Raw genomic sequence first — 17,947 nt, forward strand, 5'->3', positions numbered from 1 at the left:
TCCCAGCAGACTGGAGGAGGGCAAACGTTGTCCCCATCTTCAAAAAGGGGAAAAAAGAGGGTCCCAACAATTATCGTCCAGTTAGTCTGACATCAATACCAGGAAATATTCTGGAGCAGATCATTAAACAGAGAGTCTGTGAACATTTAGAAGGCAATGCCATAATCACAAAAAGTCAACACGGGTTTCAGAGAAACAAGTCATGCCAGACAAACCTGATCTTTCTTTTTGATAAAATTACCAGCTTGGTAGATGAAGGGAATGCTGTGGATATAATATATTTTGATTTCAATAAGGCCTTTGACAAAGTTCCCCATGACATTCTTGCAAACAAGCTTGTAAAATGTGGACTAGACAAGGCAACTGTAACATGGATTTGCAATTGGTTGAATGGCCGAACGCAAAGGGTGCTCAACAATGGCTCCTTTTCATCCTGGAGAGAACTGACCAGTGGGGTCCCACAGGGCTCTGTCCTGGGCCCAGTACTGTTCAACACTTGGATGACAAAATTGTGGGCATACTTATCAAATTTGCAGATGGCACCAAATTAGGAGGAATAGCTAATACTCCAGAGGACAGGATCAACATTCAAAACAACCTGAATAGACTAGAAAGCTAACAAAATGTAATTCAACATGGAGAAATGTAAGGTACTGCATTTAGGGCAGAAAAATAAAATGCACAGATATAGGATGGGAGACACCTGGCTGAATGAAACTACATGTGAAAGGGATCTTGGAGTCCAAGTAGACCGCAAGTTGAACATGAGTGAACAGTGCAATGCGGCAGCTAAAAAGGCCAATGTGATTTTAGGCTGCATCAATAAAAGTATAGTGTCTAGATCAAGGGAAATAATAGTGCCACTGTATTCTGCTTTGGTCAGGCCTCACCTTGAAAAATGTGTCCAGTTCTGGGCACCACAATTCAAAAGATATGTGGAGAAACTGGAACGTGTCCAAAGGAGGGCAACTAAAATGGTGAAGGGTTTGGAAACCATGTCCTATGAGAAATGACTTAGGGAGTTGGGGATGTTTAGCCTGGAGAACAGAAGATTAAGAGGTGATATGATAGCCCTGTTTAAATATTTGAAGGGATGTCATATTGAGGAGGGAGCAAGCTTGTTTTCTGCTGCTCCAAAGACTAGGACCCGGAGCAATGGATGCAAGCTACAGAAAAAGAGATTCCACCTCAACATGAGGAGGAACTTCCTGAGAGTAAGAGCTGTCCGACTGTGGAACACACTCCCTCGGAGTGTAGTGGAATCTCCCTTCTTGGAGCTCTTTAAGCAGAGGCTGGATGGCCATCTGTCGGGGATGCTTTGATTTGGATTTCCTGCATGGCAGGAGGTTGGACTGGATGGCCCTTGTGGTCTCTTCTAACTCTACGATTCTATGATATTATCGTTCTATGATTCTATGATGATTGAGCCCAAGTATGTACAATCTTGAACTATCTCAAAGTCTTCATTGTCTACTTTAAAACTATGTAGCTTCTCTGTGATTTAAACAAAAGCAGGAGGAAATGGCCACTTACTCCTCAACAGAGTAGTTTCAGGGGGGAAGTGTGCATAGTGGTTTGAGCATTAGACTACAACTCAGGAGACCTGGGTTCAGTTCCCAGCTCAGCCATGGAAACCTATTCAGTGGCCTTGGCCAAATCACATACTTCCAAGCTCATGGGAAGGTTATGGCAAAGCTCCTCTGAACAAGTCTTGCAGAGAAAACCCCATGATGCGCTTGTCTTGAGAATCAGGTGTGGCATGGTTTTTGAGACTCTGGAGAGCTTGAATCCCAGCTTGGCCTCTCAGCCTCAGAAGAAGTCAATGGCACACCTCCTCAGAACAAATCTTAGCAAGAAAACACCATGATAGGTTTGTCTTGAAAGCAAACCTGGTGTAGTGGTTTGAGCATTAGACTATGATTCTGGAGACGAGGGTTCAAATCCCTGTTTGGCTGTGAAAACCAACTAAGCACGTCACACTCGCTAAGCCTCGTGGCAAACCTACTCTGAACAAGCCTTGCCAAGAAAAGACCATGACAGGCTTGTGGTAGTGGTTTGAGTGTTGGACTATAACTCAGGAGACCAGGGTTCAAATGCCAGCTTGGCCATGGAAACCTATTGGATGCCCTTGGGCGAGTCACACACTCTCAGCCTCAGAGGGCAGCAATGGCAAACACCCCTTCTGAAGAAACTTGCCAAGAAAAACCCACGACAGACAGACAGACAGACAAGCGGATAGAGTGAGCCCCCTTGGGCCCCAACTTGGGAGAAAGGCAGGATAAAAATAAAATAAATAATAATAAAAAGAACAAGAAGGAGATGGTGCAGAGAGGGAGGAAGAGGGCGCCATCCTCTCCTTGTCTTTTTGGCGGGCCTGACTGTCTGTCTCTGTCTGTCTGTCAATCAACCAAGCAACCAGCCAGGCCCCTCCCCCGGCCTTTATAAAGGGTCTCCTTCCCCCGAATGGAAGCATTTAACCTGTTGCAGCTGGAGAGGGCAGAGCGCGCCTGCTTTTGTGAGGCGAGGCAGCCCTTGAGCCAAGGGCTTCTGTTCGCATTCCTCAAAGGCGAGAAAAGGGGAGGAATCCCTCCTCCTGCCCCAACAGGGACCAGCTGAGCCCCAGCGACGGAGGGGCTCCCTTGTCTGGAGGGGCTCCTTCCTGCCACCCTTTGGGAGCACCATGGCTGCAGGACTCCGGGCTGCTTCTTCTCCTCTTCCTCGCTGGCTGCTGGCGCTCTTTTTGGTGGCTCTGCCCCAGGGGCATCCCCAGAGGGCCACGGGACCCCGGGTGAGTGCCAGCAAGGAGGCCCCGGGGGAAGGAGCGGGAGGAGGAGGAGGCGCTGCCGAGAGAAGGATGCTGCTGTCATGATCAGCACCATTATTACACGACCAGGGGAAAAACCTTCTCGCTAGGCGTCCTGGTCGCATCCCTGACAACTTGGACAAGACAAAGGTCTTGCCTGGGAAGGGATCTTCTTGTTGTTGTTGTTAGCATTTAGTTATAGAGTGCTGTAAAATCTGGCAGCACCTTTGAGACTTAATTCAAAGCTGTAGCCGTGTTAGTCTGTAGAATCAGCCTGTAGAGAGCTCTTGTAGCCCCTTTGAGACTGACTGGAAGAAAGGACTTGGCAGCAGGAGCTTTCCTAGACTGCAGTCTGCTTCCTCAGATGCTTGAAACTTAAGTCAAGGAAAGAAGTGGGGAGCTAGAGTTGAACCTCCTTCCTCCGAGGAAGATACTTGTGCTTATATATACACTTCTATATGCATACACACACACACACACACACACACACACACACACAACTTATATATATACACAGAGAGATATACATACTTATAAGATGCTTTGTTGTTTCTTTCTTTCCAAAGAAGTAACTCCTCCTCCCCCATTGCTTGTATTTTTTTAAGCTGACAAGGGTCACTATAATTATATAGATAGATACATAGATATAAAAGTGTGTGTGTCTGTGTGTATGTATTCCTGTTTGCAGCTACCTGCCAAATGTGCTTTCAGAGACAGCCTCCTGAAGGATGTGGACTTGAACCATCTTTCTAGGATGTATCCTCACTGTGGAAATAATCCAGTTTGACACTGCTTCAGCTGCCAAGGGTCCATGTTATGGAATTCTGGGAATGGTAACTTGTTGTGGCACCAGAGCTCTGCTACCATTCCCAGAATTCTATAGCATGGAGGCTTTGCAGTCAAAGTGGTGTCAAATCGGATTATTTCTGCAATGTGGATGCAGTTTTGTGCAGGAAGTGAGCGCCTCTTGCTGTGGTTGGTTTGTGTGTGTTCTGAAGCCTTGCCTTTTCCCCCTTTTGTTTAATTGTTGTGGTTTGATGCTCGGGATCAAAAGGCCAGGCACAATTTGCCAGGCAAAAAATACTGGTGGAGCTCTGAACCATCTGGTCAGGGAGTAATTTAGCCTTCTCTTGTTAATTTTGCAGGGAGTGCAATTGCCAGGCCATCTTAAACGTAGCTTTAGGACTTTCCCTTTTATGTCTCAAATGGGAATTAAATGAATCTGTTTAAAAATTAAATCCCCCACATTACAACTCTTTGACGCCTTGAGTCTAGGCGGCAAGGATTGAGTTTAAAGCCCCCAAATACTCTTTGTGGGAGAGAATGTTAACTTTATTGCAGGTGATTATGTTTCAAAGAAGTCTGTACCTACCTTAGGCATAGTAACTCTGGTTTGTAAACCTTTGGGGTTGCGCACTAACCTGTAAATAAGTTGCATTAAACTTCATGGTGCTTACTTCTAGGTAAACATGGATAGACTTAGGCTGCATGTATTAACTAGTTGTCCCTCCATGCATTTTTAAGGATGAGAGGCGGGGAAATTGCCTGTGTCTGATTCCACGACTGGAACTGTAAATGCACACTAAATCTATTGTCCAGTCCAAGTTTGGCAAACTTGAGCAGCAGCGGTGAGAGAGGACAAAGGTAGAAGAAGCACTAGTTGTACTGCACTGCTAGTGAATGAACACTAATTACTGGATGATTACTAAAACAACCCTTCTAATTTTCAAGAGTGTGGTGAAAGAAAAAAAAGCACCCTTCAGTCTGGCTGTACTTTCTTGTCCTTTCTATGAGCAGATGTCTAGCAACAGCAGCTAAGATGTAGATTGGATCCATAAATCCTTGGTGTTCAGGGACTCCAAAGGCAGCAGCAAATTGGACTTTCTCCTTGAGTTCATGCAATGAAAGCTTTTTCGAGAAACTCCACTGTATACTCATGAGATTGCTTTAACTATCCTATTAGATATGATGATGACAACTTCATTTGGATGTTTAAGGTAATGTATTGGATCGACTCAGCAACAACAAATTGGATCTAGAATATTGATAAGTATCTAAAAGTATTCATAGCATCGTAAGCTTTGTGGTACAATGTTCCTTTGGTATTTGCTGGGGTTTGGTACCAGGAACCCCTCCCCCCCCATACCAAAATACATGGATGCTCAAGTCCCATTAAATACAATGGCATAGTAAATTGGTTTCCCTTATCTAAAATGGTAGAATCAATGTTTGCTTTTTGAAATTTATGTGCAGTATATTGAAAATCTTTTTGGACCATGGATGCTTGAATCCATAGATATGGAGGGCTGACTGTATCTGAGGATTTTAATTAGGAACAGTTGAGCTGGAAAGAAAGAAACAGAACACACTTGCTTTAGCTATCCTATTAGATATGATGATGGCAACTCTATTTGGATGCTTAAGGTATCTAGAATATTGATAGGTATCTATAAGCGTCCTAAGTCTTATGGTATCTGAGCATTTTAATTAGGAACAGCTGAGTTGGAAAGAAGCAGAACACACGGATGCCAGCCCATATAAACTGCACAAGCTTGTCTATCAAACCAAATCCATGTAGACCATTTTTATATACTTGGCTTTACAAGCCTCTCTAATTGCTCGCTGCACTGTATCTTTTTGGGGAATAGAAACTATTTCAAGAGCTCCCCCCCACCATGCCCAATGAAAAGCAGCTGCTGATTTGTCACCTTCTTGCTACACTGATTCAATAAATGTTATTTTCAGGTGGCACTTAAAGGATCTTTTCCCTATTGGCTTGTAGCAAACCTTATGCCCCCTATCTTTGTTGAAGAAGATCTATGTCCACTAAAACGTATCCTTCAGTGTAAAGCTGTGGATTTAATAGATATCTAACTCGTAAATCCCATCTCCTCTGCCTTACAAAGTGATTTGTTTGAAAAGTATAGGGCTTTTATTTTTGCCGACTGGTTTGTTAGCAAGTTGAAACTCAAAAGGGGGTTATCCTATCTGATACACTCTCCCCTGATGATTAGGCTCTGCCAATAAAGCTGTCACTCCTATACAGATGCTATACTTTATGCTGCTATCTGCATAACAAAAACACTTTGAATAATTCATTTGTGGGTGTTTTTTTTGGTGGTAGCTAGCTCAGCTGCTCAGAGTTTTCTCTGATCCTATTATGAGATCTCTAAGAATAAAGAATGAAAATATCTGGTTTGCTAAATTAGATCCTCTTTAGGAATTGGATCCCATTTTTTAAAAAACTGGAGGGAGCCTACATGAAGTCAGGGCTGAAATGCAGAGTAGCCTCAGCTATGATTTGAGCAAATGAATCAAAACAAGTACAACTCTTTAATTTTATTCATGCAGGTTATTATAGAAAATAGTGATGCTCCCATTTCTAGGTCCCACAAACCTTGTATTCTTCCTTTTTCTTTCCATTGATGCTGAAAGACTGACTGAACAAATTATCTAGCTGATGGGATATTGTACAGTATATTTTAAAAGCCAGGATATTATTCTAATAAGAGGACTCAAAGTTCAGTTGTTTCATATCTCATGTTATCTCTCTCTTTCATTTGAAAACTCTATTTTATTTCTTTGCATAGGGTGGTGGTGGTATTAGCTGCCTTCAAGTCAACTTAGACTTATACTTAGACTTATAGTTACATAGTTATATATACTTAGACTATAAGACTTAGACTTATAGTGACCCTATGAGTAAGAGTAAGAGTCTTCCAAGTCATCCTGTCCTCAACAGTCCTGCACAGATTCTTGCAGACTCAGGACTGTGGCTTCCCTGGTTGAGTGTTTCCATCTGTAATGTAGTCTTCCTCCTTTCCAACTTCTCTCAATCTTACCAAGCATTACTATTTTTTTTTAGTGAGTCATGTCTTCTCATGATGTGGCCAAAGTACAACAGTCTCAGTTAAGTCACCTTGGCCTCTATGGAGAGTTCAGGCCTGATTTGTTTTAGGACCCATTTATATGCCTTGTCTGTGGTGTCTTCAGAACTCTTCTCCAGCACCACATCTCAAATAGTGACATCCAACAGTAGTTGGATCCTTTCTGGATTTTCCTCCAGTCCCTAGATTGCTTCTAATAGTAGTTAGGAAGTTACCTGCTAGTTTGTATTGTTTTAAGAGAATGCCCCCTTTTATAAGAATGCTCCCTTTAAAATATTTATTAACAGAGCAACATAGTTCAAGCCTGATACCCCCATTTCTTTGTAAAAACTATGAATGAGGCAGGATGTTCTCATGATAAAAACCTACTTTGGAGGTGCCTGCCCCATGTTAGAAAGCAGTGATATGTGTTTATGTAAATCTTTTGCAAGAGAGTAGCAGATTTAGTTCACAAAAGACAAATATTTGTATGAATCTCATATTTCAGTATGTTTTGCCTCTTTCTTTTCCTTAAAAACAAACAAACCCAAAACAAAACTCTGGATAGTAGTACTTTAAAACTATAGTGAAAACTATCCTGAAGACAAGTCAGCCATCTTTTGGTACAAGCTAGAATGCAGAATTTACTGAATTGTGGTAAGTAAATGCTTCTAAACTGGGTATGGATAACAGGCTGAAAACCCAGATGCTCCATTATCTGTTCTTGGGAGAGAAGAATGCAGGGGACTTTTGCCTGTTTATCAGCCAGGACAGTAAAACGAAAACATGGTGTAATTAATCACACTTGAGTTCAGTCATTCCTTCCCAGTTGGCTTACCTATTGTACCAGATTGTTCATTTGCATTTTGTAGAGTTCTTCCATGCTTTCCATCAAGCCATTCCTGTTGTTTGCATTTTCCCACAGTACAGTGAAAGCTTCTAAAGGTAATCTGAGCATAAGATGGAAGTATAAGATAGGCCACAGCATGGGATAGATGAGTGGGCTTGGCACTGTTTCTCTAGAGCTCTTTTGTGTGGCTGTTTCTGGTGATGGAAGTCTGGGGGAAGCTCAGCTTCCTTGGCCCTTTATTAGAATTGCCCATAGACTATATATCTTAAATGTGATGTGGTACAATTGGCAGCATCAGAACTCCAAATATGCTGGGCTAGAAAGGATTTTGAAACTATCTCATCCATCATCTGAATACAAAGTACTTTTACTTAATGGAAAAGCATACTGAGTATATTTCTATGTCACCATTCTGAAACTGTTTAAAACAAATTAGTAGTCAAACAGAAGTATACTACAACAGAAAAAGTGACATAACCCCCCCCCCCCCACACACACACATATATTACAAAACACATCATTCTGCTAGAGGCGAAAACTGCTAGATACTGATATTTTTAAAAAGATGTACAGAGAACAGTATAGCTACTGTACTTGTGTTTTGGACTTCTCTTTATATGTCTCTATAGGGGATGCCAAGATGAAGACATTCACTGCAGCATTTACCAATACAGCACTGGTTCTAACGTCCAAATAGAATGCATCCAATGTCTGCAAGTTCTTTCCTGTATGACCAATAAGCCCCTGTGTAGCACCCTCCTGCTTTATTCTGTCACTTCCATTAAGTAGTGAAACAAAATGTTGTACTTCCCAAACAATCATTTTTTCTTACCTTATGGATATGCAGGAAGTAAGTTTGCTGTTGTTGTTGCGTGTCTCAAAGTCATTTTGTTTTTTTTAATTTATGGCAACCCTAATGTGAACCTAGTTTTCTTGGCAAGTTTCTTTGGGTATGTGTGTGGCATTGCCATCCTTTGAGGTTGAGGGAATGTGACTTGCCCAAGGACACCCAGTGGGTTTTTATGTTTGAGCGTGGGATAGAACCCTGATCTCCAGGATCGTAATCTTAATGCTCATACCATTAGAGGGGCAGATGATGCTAGCCTTATTATGCTTCTCTCTGCACAATGCAATATTCATTCACCTTTCCTAGGCTGGAGGAAGAGAGGTAGTTTTTATGTCACTTGAGCAATAAGTTCTTTCCTCATATTGTGGAGACCTACTTCCTTTATAGACAAGTAGTTACTGTTTTGTATTGATGATATCTTGTCTTTGCAGTGTCTGCACTGGGATGGCATCATGTTAAATTTTGAGCTTTGGAAGTTTAACATTTTTCTAAAACAAGTATGGTTTGAGAATATACTTTGAATTACTTATTCTGTATTCTCCCACCCAAAAGTACCCGAACAAGTATTGTTAAGCATCCAACTGCTGTTGAATATTATGATCTTTTGGATTTATGGTAGGAATAACCTAGCATTCCTTTCAGATGTCCATTTCACTTTCCCAAGGCTTCAAGTCACTGTCATACATCCTTGGCCAGCTTTATGATCCTGATCATGCTGTGAAAGCAGATTGATTAATGATATTGACTTACACAAAGCCACATGGTTGTTTTGTAGGTAACTTGTGACCATGATAATGAAGGCACATGAACCCAAGAGATAGAGGCTCTTTCGCTTGCCAAGTGTCATTGGCCTTCAATACCCATCATTCAAGTGGCCATGAGGGCTGCACAGGGAGTAAGAGGACAAGAATATCTGGAGGGCTAGAGGTTTCCTACTGCACATTCCTGAACTTAGTATATATCTTCAGTGTTGGAGGCCGAGATCTTATCACTCATCCTAACTAATATAGACCCTCCTTGAGTGAGTGATATTTACATAAGTATTGACTTGCCATTCAACAATTGATCAAAAGCATCTACTTTAGCAGGGAGTAACCATTGGCTTAAATGTCATTCTGGAGAGTCAGCATGATATAGTGGCTTGACTGTTAGACCATGACTCTTGGGGACTTGGGCTTGAATCCCTGCTCAGCCATGAAAACCCACTAGGTGACCTTGCACAAGTGACACTCTCTCAGCCTCAGAGGAGGAGAAAGGCAACTCCCTCTGAACAAATCTTGCCAAGGAAACTCCATGATAGGTTTACCATAAATTGGAAACAATGTGAAGGCACACAACAGCAGTCTCTTTCTTATTAAGCACTAGGCTTGTTACTGCTTTTGATGCAGTGGTATATATATTTTTATACAGTGAATCTTTTACTAATATAGAAATAAGCATTGAGCTTATAAACTAGTGGACAACAGGGAAAGCATTGTGTTCCTGTACACTGTTTTGTTGTGTGAGAGCTGCAACAGAGGTGTGCTATTGAATTGGGATCCCTCTTAATGTTTCCTTCCTCTAATGGCCAGTCTTTACCAGGAATCCAAGATGTTTTACTCTTTAGGGCATTAGAGAGAAAAAACTAATTTTGTTAGCAGGGCTGAATCTTACCTAGCTCTTGATGGAAAAGCATAACAGATTTTCTGCATTTAGTTCCTAACACTGGAACAAGAATTTAGAGAAGGTTAGCTGAATAATCTTTTCAGAAAGTCACTGTTCTAATATTGCAGGCCTAACTGCACACAGCAAAGAGCCCTTCTCTCTGTAAATGGTTTCTTTCTTTCTTTCTTTCTTTCTTTCTTCTTTTTTTTTAAAAAAAATATTTTCTCACATTTGAATCCTTCTCTTGCTTTAGTGTGTGTAATGTTAATTGTGTACATGTGGGTTTCACATTCTTACAAAAACAAATGTTCCAGGAGGGTTTATCCAACAGTCAGAGCACAAACATATCTCTACACATCTGGGTATATCCCACTGTTCAAGTAGTTCATTTCAGGTTTCTTACACCTTTCATTTTTGTAAGATGTAGTTGTTAAAACAACAGCAACAATGAAACCAAACAAAAAACAATTGTGTTGCACTACTGGGATTATCATGTGTAACTCTTAACATTCTACATGGACCAGTTTTTCTGGATACATATTTTGTATTAACAACTCCTCAATCCTCCCTGAAGGAAGCAGCAAGTAATATTGTGTCCCAGCCTGGTAACAAAGCTGTGGGAGAGGTGCTGCCTAGATCAAGGTAGCTGCAAATTACATGCTAAGAGGGTTTAGTGAGATCTTAAGTGTTTCAAAAGGCACATAAATTATGCTGATCCCCTCTCAGCCCACTGAGGTTTCCAAGGCGAAGCAATTTAAAATAAATTAAAACTTCAGTAACTACAGGACTATTGAACAAATGTCCCACGCAAGCAAAGTTATGCTCAAAATTCTGTAGAAAGACTGCTATGCTATATGGAATGAGAAATCCCAGAAGAGAAAGTGGGATTCAGAAAAGGAAGAGGCACTAAGGATCACATTGCAAATATGGTGCATAAGGGAGTGCACCAAGGAATTCCAAAAGAAAAGCTGCATGTGCTTCATTGGCTATAGTAAAGCTTTTGACTGCACAGACCATGAAAAACTAAGGAATGCTCTTGAAAAAATGGGAATACCATTGTTGTCTTGATGCATAACCTGTACTCAGGACAACTGCCATCAGAACTAAGCATGGGAAAATAGAATGGTTCTCAATTGGCAAAGAGGTCAGACAAGGCCGCATACTATCACCCTATATATTCAACCTGTATGCAGAAAATATCATATGCAGTGTAGGCTTAAACTCGAGCGAGGAGGAATGAAGATTGAAGAAAAGAATATTAACAACCTAAAATACGCAGATGACACAATACTACTAGCAGAAACAGAGACCTGGAGCAATTACTGAAGAAGGTCAAGGAGGTAAATGCTAAGGTAGGCTTAAAGTTGGACATCAAGAAAACAAAAATAAATACCATAGAAGATCTATAAGAATTCGTCCTAGATAACAGGAAAATTGAAACAGTAAAAGAGTTCTCATATGTTGGATCAAATATTAATCAGAATGGAGACTGCAATCAAGAAATTAGAAGAAGGCTAAGTTTTGCAAGGGCATCTATGAAAGAACTGAATAAAATCCTAAAGATCATAGATATAACTCTGAATACTAAAATGAGGATTGTTCAAGCCATCCTAGTCTTTATCACCATGTATGGATGTGGCAGCTCGAAAGTGTAGAGGAAGAAAATAAACTCATTTAAGATGTGATATTGGAAGAAAGTGCTGATGATATTGTGGGCAGCTGAGAAGATGAACAAATGGAAACCAGGATGACTAAATGGAGGCTGTTGTACTTTGGGCACATTATGAGAAGGCATGCATCATTAGACAAGACAATAGTGCTAGGAAAAGTTAAAAGCCAGCAGAAAGAGAGGGAGACCACATGCCAGGTAGATGGACTCAATCAGAGAGGCCATGGGCTTGAGCTGACAGGATTTGAGCAGGGTCATCATGAATCGAGGTCAACCCGAGGGCAGTTGACAACAAAACTACTTAAAACTCTCTCACACACTTTTAAGACCATATGAAAATGCAGCCATGTTGCCTGCTGGAAACTGAGTAGGAACAAAGCCAGTCTGACTTGCATTTGGAGGAGTTTCTACATATAGAGAACGTCTTACATACTGGACTTCAGCTGAGGATCCTTAATTCCAGGCATGCTCATATGAGAGGAGGTAAATTAATCTAGTTTAAACAGGCTGGGTAGCCATCTGTTGGTAATGCTTTGGTTATATATTCCTGCATGGCAGAGGTTGGACTGGATGGCCCTTATGGTGCCTTCCAACTCTATGGTTCTAAGCTAGACCAGCATCTTACTGTGGCATTTTGCACTAGTAGTAGCTTTTGAATGCTTTTCAAGGGCAGTCCCATGCACAGTGCATTATGATAGTCTAAGCAGGTGGTAAGCATTCAGCCAGATCTACCTTCCCTAGGAAGGGCCACTGAACAAAAGCACTCTTGCTCACAGAAGTGAATTGCTCTTCCAGGACCAATGCTGAGTCCAAGATGGCCCTTAAAATATAAACCTGGTCTTTTAGAGAGAGTGCAGCCCTCTAGAATAGGTTATAATCCAAATCCCATGGCAGAGTTTCTGCCTTGTCTGGACTGAGTCTCAATTTATCCACCTATATCAGTCCTTCCCTAAATGTACATTCTCAACTTCCACAGCCTCCTTGTTGTCAGTTGTGAAAGACAGCAGAGTATCATCAACACAAAACTCCAGATGACCTCTCACAGTAAATTGATGTTGATGATCAGAGAGAATATTGAGCCTTGTGACCTTTCAGGAGAATATAACAGAATGCTAAATAATTTTAAAGTTATAATAGAATGGTGATATGTCTAAGGGATGTTAGTTCTACATATCCTAAAGGTACCAGATCCCCTCTGAGTTTTGGAAGCAAAGCCAGGTTAGGCCTGGTTAGTATTTGGATGGGATACAGCCAAGGTATGCCAGATGATGGAGACTATATTTCAGAGAAAGGCAATTACAAACCACCACTGGATATTTCTTGCCTAAGAGAAAACTGTGAAATTAATGGCATTGCCATAAATCAACAGGTGACATGAAGGCAAGGCATGTGCATAGCTAGGTTAGTCCCTTATGCAGGTATAATAAACACTGTTTCTTGTACATTCTTATTTAACATTGAACAAAAACCTTGAATCACCGTAAACTTTGCAGATGTGCATAGTATAATTTGTGGGAGAATAAGTACAGCCTTTTCAATGCTCAGTGATGTATACTTAAAGGTATATCTGCTCTCACTTTCCTTCTAGGCTTTCATTAAATGCTTTAGGTTCCATATGAGTAAATATATCTGCTGTCAAAATAGCATGTGCCAAAATGTGTTCTGAAGACCTACATGTGAATGTTCTGTTCCATGAAATTAATGTTAATTCCAGCTAAGCAAAAGTTTACATACAGTGTCAACAAAAGCAAAGGATAAGTGGCCTAGCAGAACACACACACTCTTGCCATACCAAAATGAGTCTTTCCATGCATACTAGTTTGTGGACACAGAACTGCCTTGCTTAGAGCAACAATTCCCAAGGTTATTCCAATTGTTTATATGTGAAAAGAAGTTGTATGTATTTGTTCCATTTATATTCTATAAAACATCACCGTTAGGTGCTCTTAGAATTTGGGTATATCTAAAAAAATGTTTTGAACATAAGCTTTCTAACAAATTTCTTGATTCCAGTTGTGATGATTTCCTTTGACATGTTAAGTAAACACACACACATTTCTTCCTGCTCATGGATCACAGACCTACCTAAACAAGAGGGGGGAAATCCTGAAAGATAGCCAATGAGAAGCTTTTAAATATACTGTAACAATCCACAGATGAGGACAGCAGCAGGGACATAGCCAAGGGGGGGGGTTCTTGGGGTCCGGACCCCCCCTCCATTAGAAAAATGAATGGTGTGTGCTGCTGCCGCCGCCGCACCCAACCCATTTAATGGTGGCATTTAGTCTGGACCCCCCCCCCCTTCCTAAAATCCTAGCTACGTCCCTGAAAGCAGGTCAAATGGGTTGTCTTGCGCTTGGTTTCAGGAAATGCATTGAAATTAGTTTTTAATAAGAAGCCCTATGATATGATGAGGCTGTTTTTTAAAGTATTTTTCTTCACTTGCTATTGAAATTAAGCAGTGGATTGCAAAATATCTGTAGGATGCAATTATAGGGTAGCCCATCATCTGGCCTTTCAGTAATCTACACAGATTCTATTTTTCTGTTCTGACTTTTCTGGAAAAAAAATCAAAAATTAAGACGTCAAAATTCTTAACTTTTTTTAAACAAAAATTAAATTAAAATACTTTAAAAACATCACATTTTACCAAATTTTCGTATTAACCACATGAAACTATATATGTATAAATACATTTATTCTGTGCATATGATATTGTAACTTAAAGGTATCACTTTAATTTTGCTCATTGTTTATGCCAAAACTATTACATACATCCATTGATGAATGGAAATTATGATTTATGGGTAATATTAGGACAAAAATATCACTAAGGTTCTGTATGGTGTGATAATATCCTGATTCACTAAACACCTAAATAGGCTGGCTGGGAGGGGACCATCAACTGATTGGACAGGCAGAGGCAGTAAATTACCAGCCGCTAGAAAGCATCCCTGGGTGTTGGTCAAGCAGTCACAGTCAAGGAAGGCAACACAAATCAAGGTCAATACAGTCCAAGGGTCAAAGAAGCCAGGAAGTATGTGGTATGGGCCCATACAAACAGGCCAAAATAAAGCTGCTTCAGGTCACTTTGGAGATATGCTATTTCAATGATGCATGTGTCCTAAGAGACCAGAAGCCATGCCAAAGCCATGCTCCAGTTCTAAGCGCAGCTTTGGTGCAGCTTCTGGCCTCTTAAGACGCATGAATAATTGAAACAGGATACCTCCAAAGTGACCCGAAGCAGCTTTATTTTGGCCTGTCTGTACAGGCCCTATGAAGTGCAGGAGTCTGGAAACAGGTATCAGAGACAGGAATGCTGGCCAGGAAACAGAGGAGTTGCTTCCAGCAATCACCTTAGGCAGACGCAGCTCTTAAATGGCCTGACACCAGTTGGTCCTAATCAGAACTTCCCTGTTTTTGCTTGGCCTGCAGCCTGTCTGAGAATCTTTGCTCTATACGTTTCTCCCTTCTTGATTGAGGACTTAGGACTCCAGCTGTGTCCTCTGCCTCATCAGCAGGTGAGTCTTGCCTTTGACCTGCTGCCAGAGGCTGCACTTCTGCAGGGAGGGCTGCCTGAGGCTGCTCTGCAACAGGGTTAATTGCAGGCTGTTCCCTGTCTGGAAGACTTGCCTGGGTCCCCTCTTCAGCCTCCTCACCAGAGTCATCCTGCAGCTCCCAATCTTGCAGCTTCATGCCCATGACAGGTAATGGGAGGAGGTCATTGGGGTGGGTGGCATCATGAGTTACAGTACAGGGTGGCACCAACTCTAGTGACGCCACTGTCTTCTTATGTTTTTATTTTTAGTGGAGGCAAACAAATTCTAATGCATCTTTTCTAAGTCTCATATTTGGGGTATCCATGTTGGCCATGCAACCAAATGTATTTTTTTAAAGACAGTAGTATAAAGACATTACTGCATGTGGCTTTTAAACCACTTACAGCTCTCCTCTCCCTGACCTGTCTATTTTCATTCATGGGGGAAACCCTTGAATGATCTGGCAATTGTGCAAGTTCCCAGGTGTGAAATTTTACTCCCAGGACAGTTGTGTAATCACAACATGTGGTGTCAATGTCTCCTCCTCCCTGCTGTCCCCCCTTTCCTTCACTATTCCCATGTGCCCTGATTATCCATCTTAATTTTTTTTCTGTTTATTTTCTTTATTTTTTCTTTTAAAAGTGCAGTTGTGACAGTAGAGCTCCAGAATTGTGTGGAGGGAAAAGGGAAGATAACAACAATGAACCCCCCCCCTCCCAGAATGTAATGGGTAGGGCAAAAGGGTTGGGAGGCAGGGTTAAGGGAGTGGGCAGGAAGAGAGTGCAATGGGGGCACCAGCCCTGGTTGTGCAAAAGAAGAGGTGTGTGATGATGGCTGCTCCATAAGCTGTATGTTGCCATCAATTGCATTACTGCTGAGAGACGGGATTGTACGGAAGAGTCGTAAGACTATATTAACAAGGGCTTCTGAACACTTGCTTGAATATGTTGGGACACTTTTTTTAAAACTAAGTGTCCCAATATATTCATGCAAGTCTTCAGAAGCGCTTGTTAATATAGTCTTATGACTTTTTTTAAAAAAAAATGGTCATGTAATTTTAGTGGTTTAGAAGCAACAATTTAAAAAATTGAACTTCTAAAATCTCATTTTAGCAAGCTCTTGAAGAGATAGACCATGTGGTTTGAAAAATGTTAAACAGTAAAGTTAAACCAGCAACTTAGCATGAAGTGGAAAAATGAGTTTGGTTTCTAGGTTTTTTAGAGTTCCTTTGGGAGTTGTTTTGGAATAGAGCAATTTCATATACTGTGGACCCTTGTTATACGCTGATATATCCAAGATCCCCCATAGATAACAAAATCTGTGGATGCTCAAGTCCCATTAAATATAATGACATAGCAAAATGGTGTCCCTTATAAAAAATAGAAAAATCAGGGTTTGATATTTGAAATTTATATTTTTTTTGAACATTTTCAAAATGCTTGAATCCGTGGATGCTTGAATCTGTGTACAGTATACAAAATCCGTGTATAAGAAAGGCTGGCTGTGTATCACTTTTGAACACAAGTGCTAACTATATTTATAATTATATTTTATATGGTATCTTTTCCAGTTTTTAGTTCTACAGTTTGGTCCTCTGAAATTTCCATGACCAGCTGCAGCTACCTGCCATTAATGATGATTTCTTTAATTCAACAGACTTCTGTTGCTATTTTGAAAAGGCGAATCAGAGTCTAAAGAGGTACTTAGCACACATTACTAAATGAGTCATAGCAGCTGTTCAAGTTTATATGGTCAGCTTAGGCATTTTGATTCTAAACATCCCTCGTCAAAGGAATTTTATTTTGAAGTACCTACATTTCAGACTGTTAAACTAGGTGACATCACCAGCATTCACTGCTGGCATCATTGTTTCCTCTCAGCCTTAATTTGCTGTGAAGAATTCAAAGATTAGAAAGCTGATTTTAAAATAAATTAGTTGCAGTTGCAGTTAGAAGGGCTGAAAGTAGTTCATTACCATTATGATGGCAGTTTTTGAAAAGCAACTCTTCCCTTGTAATGACTTATCTTTAGTTACTTTTTAAATAATTGTACTTGTATAGGACGTTGCTCTGTTGAATACATCAGACTCCTCCTGTCCAACTTGTCATTGCCTTAATATCCACAACAGCATGAAGCATAGTAAAGTTATCCTTGTTTTAAGTTATAATCATAATGTTACACATTTACACCTCTGCTACTGGAAATAAATTAGCTACAAACATTTAACTTTTTCTAACTAAGCACAGTAAGTTCTGCTGTGTTTGGGCTCTCATGGCATCCAGTTGAACTGCTTATTTCAAGTATGCAGAGTCAAATTGGAATTTTGCAGAGATGTAGCTTAGTATCTCATCTGCCATTGAAATTTCTTGAAACTGATGCAGCCTGTTACCCAAAGAAAGATGAAGTACTGGAGGGGGTCCCCTCTAAATATGTCAGTGTTATTTAAAACGTTAGGGAAATTAGCTTCTGCATGGGGCTGGGTAACCTTTAGGAGCATTTGCACCTGTATATATCAGTAATAAATGAGTAGAACTCCAGGTTTTGGGTGAATTAAGAGGTTTTTATTTAGAAAAAAGCAAAGTGCAATCACACACGCAATAGCAGTTCACACAGACACAGCATTCAGAGCTAACAGAAATGGAAATATGGAAACTGGATAGTGGAGTTTGAGGGGTTTGCAGGGGGACTGCTTTGGGTGCAAGGCGATCCTTTGTCTCAGGGTGCAAGAA

General features: G+C 40.8%; 1 protein-coding gene across 1 annotated transcript in view; it reads left to right on the forward strand.

Moving 5' to 3' along the window:
- The first annotated feature begins 2,493 nt into the window (after window positions 1-2,493).
- The window catches only part of SMOC1 (SPARC related modular calcium binding 1), a 115,222-nt gene continuing 99,768 nt past the window's right edge, over window positions 2,494-17,947 (forward strand). Inside the window, exon 1 of the mRNA XM_042459860.1 lies at window positions 2,494-2,788. Coding sequence (XP_042315794.1) covers window positions 2,681-2,788 — 108 coding nt within the window. The 5' untranslated portion in view covers window positions 2,494-2,680. The remainder of the gene's footprint in view (window positions 2,789-17,947) is intronic.

The sequence above is a fragment of the Sceloporus undulatus genome, chromosome 1, assembly GCF_019175285.1.
Source record: "Sceloporus undulatus isolate JIND9_A2432 ecotype Alabama chromosome 1, SceUnd_v1.1, whole genome shotgun sequence".
Lineage (NCBI taxonomy): Eukaryota > Metazoa > Chordata > Lepidosauria > Squamata > Phrynosomatidae > Sceloporus > Sceloporus undulatus.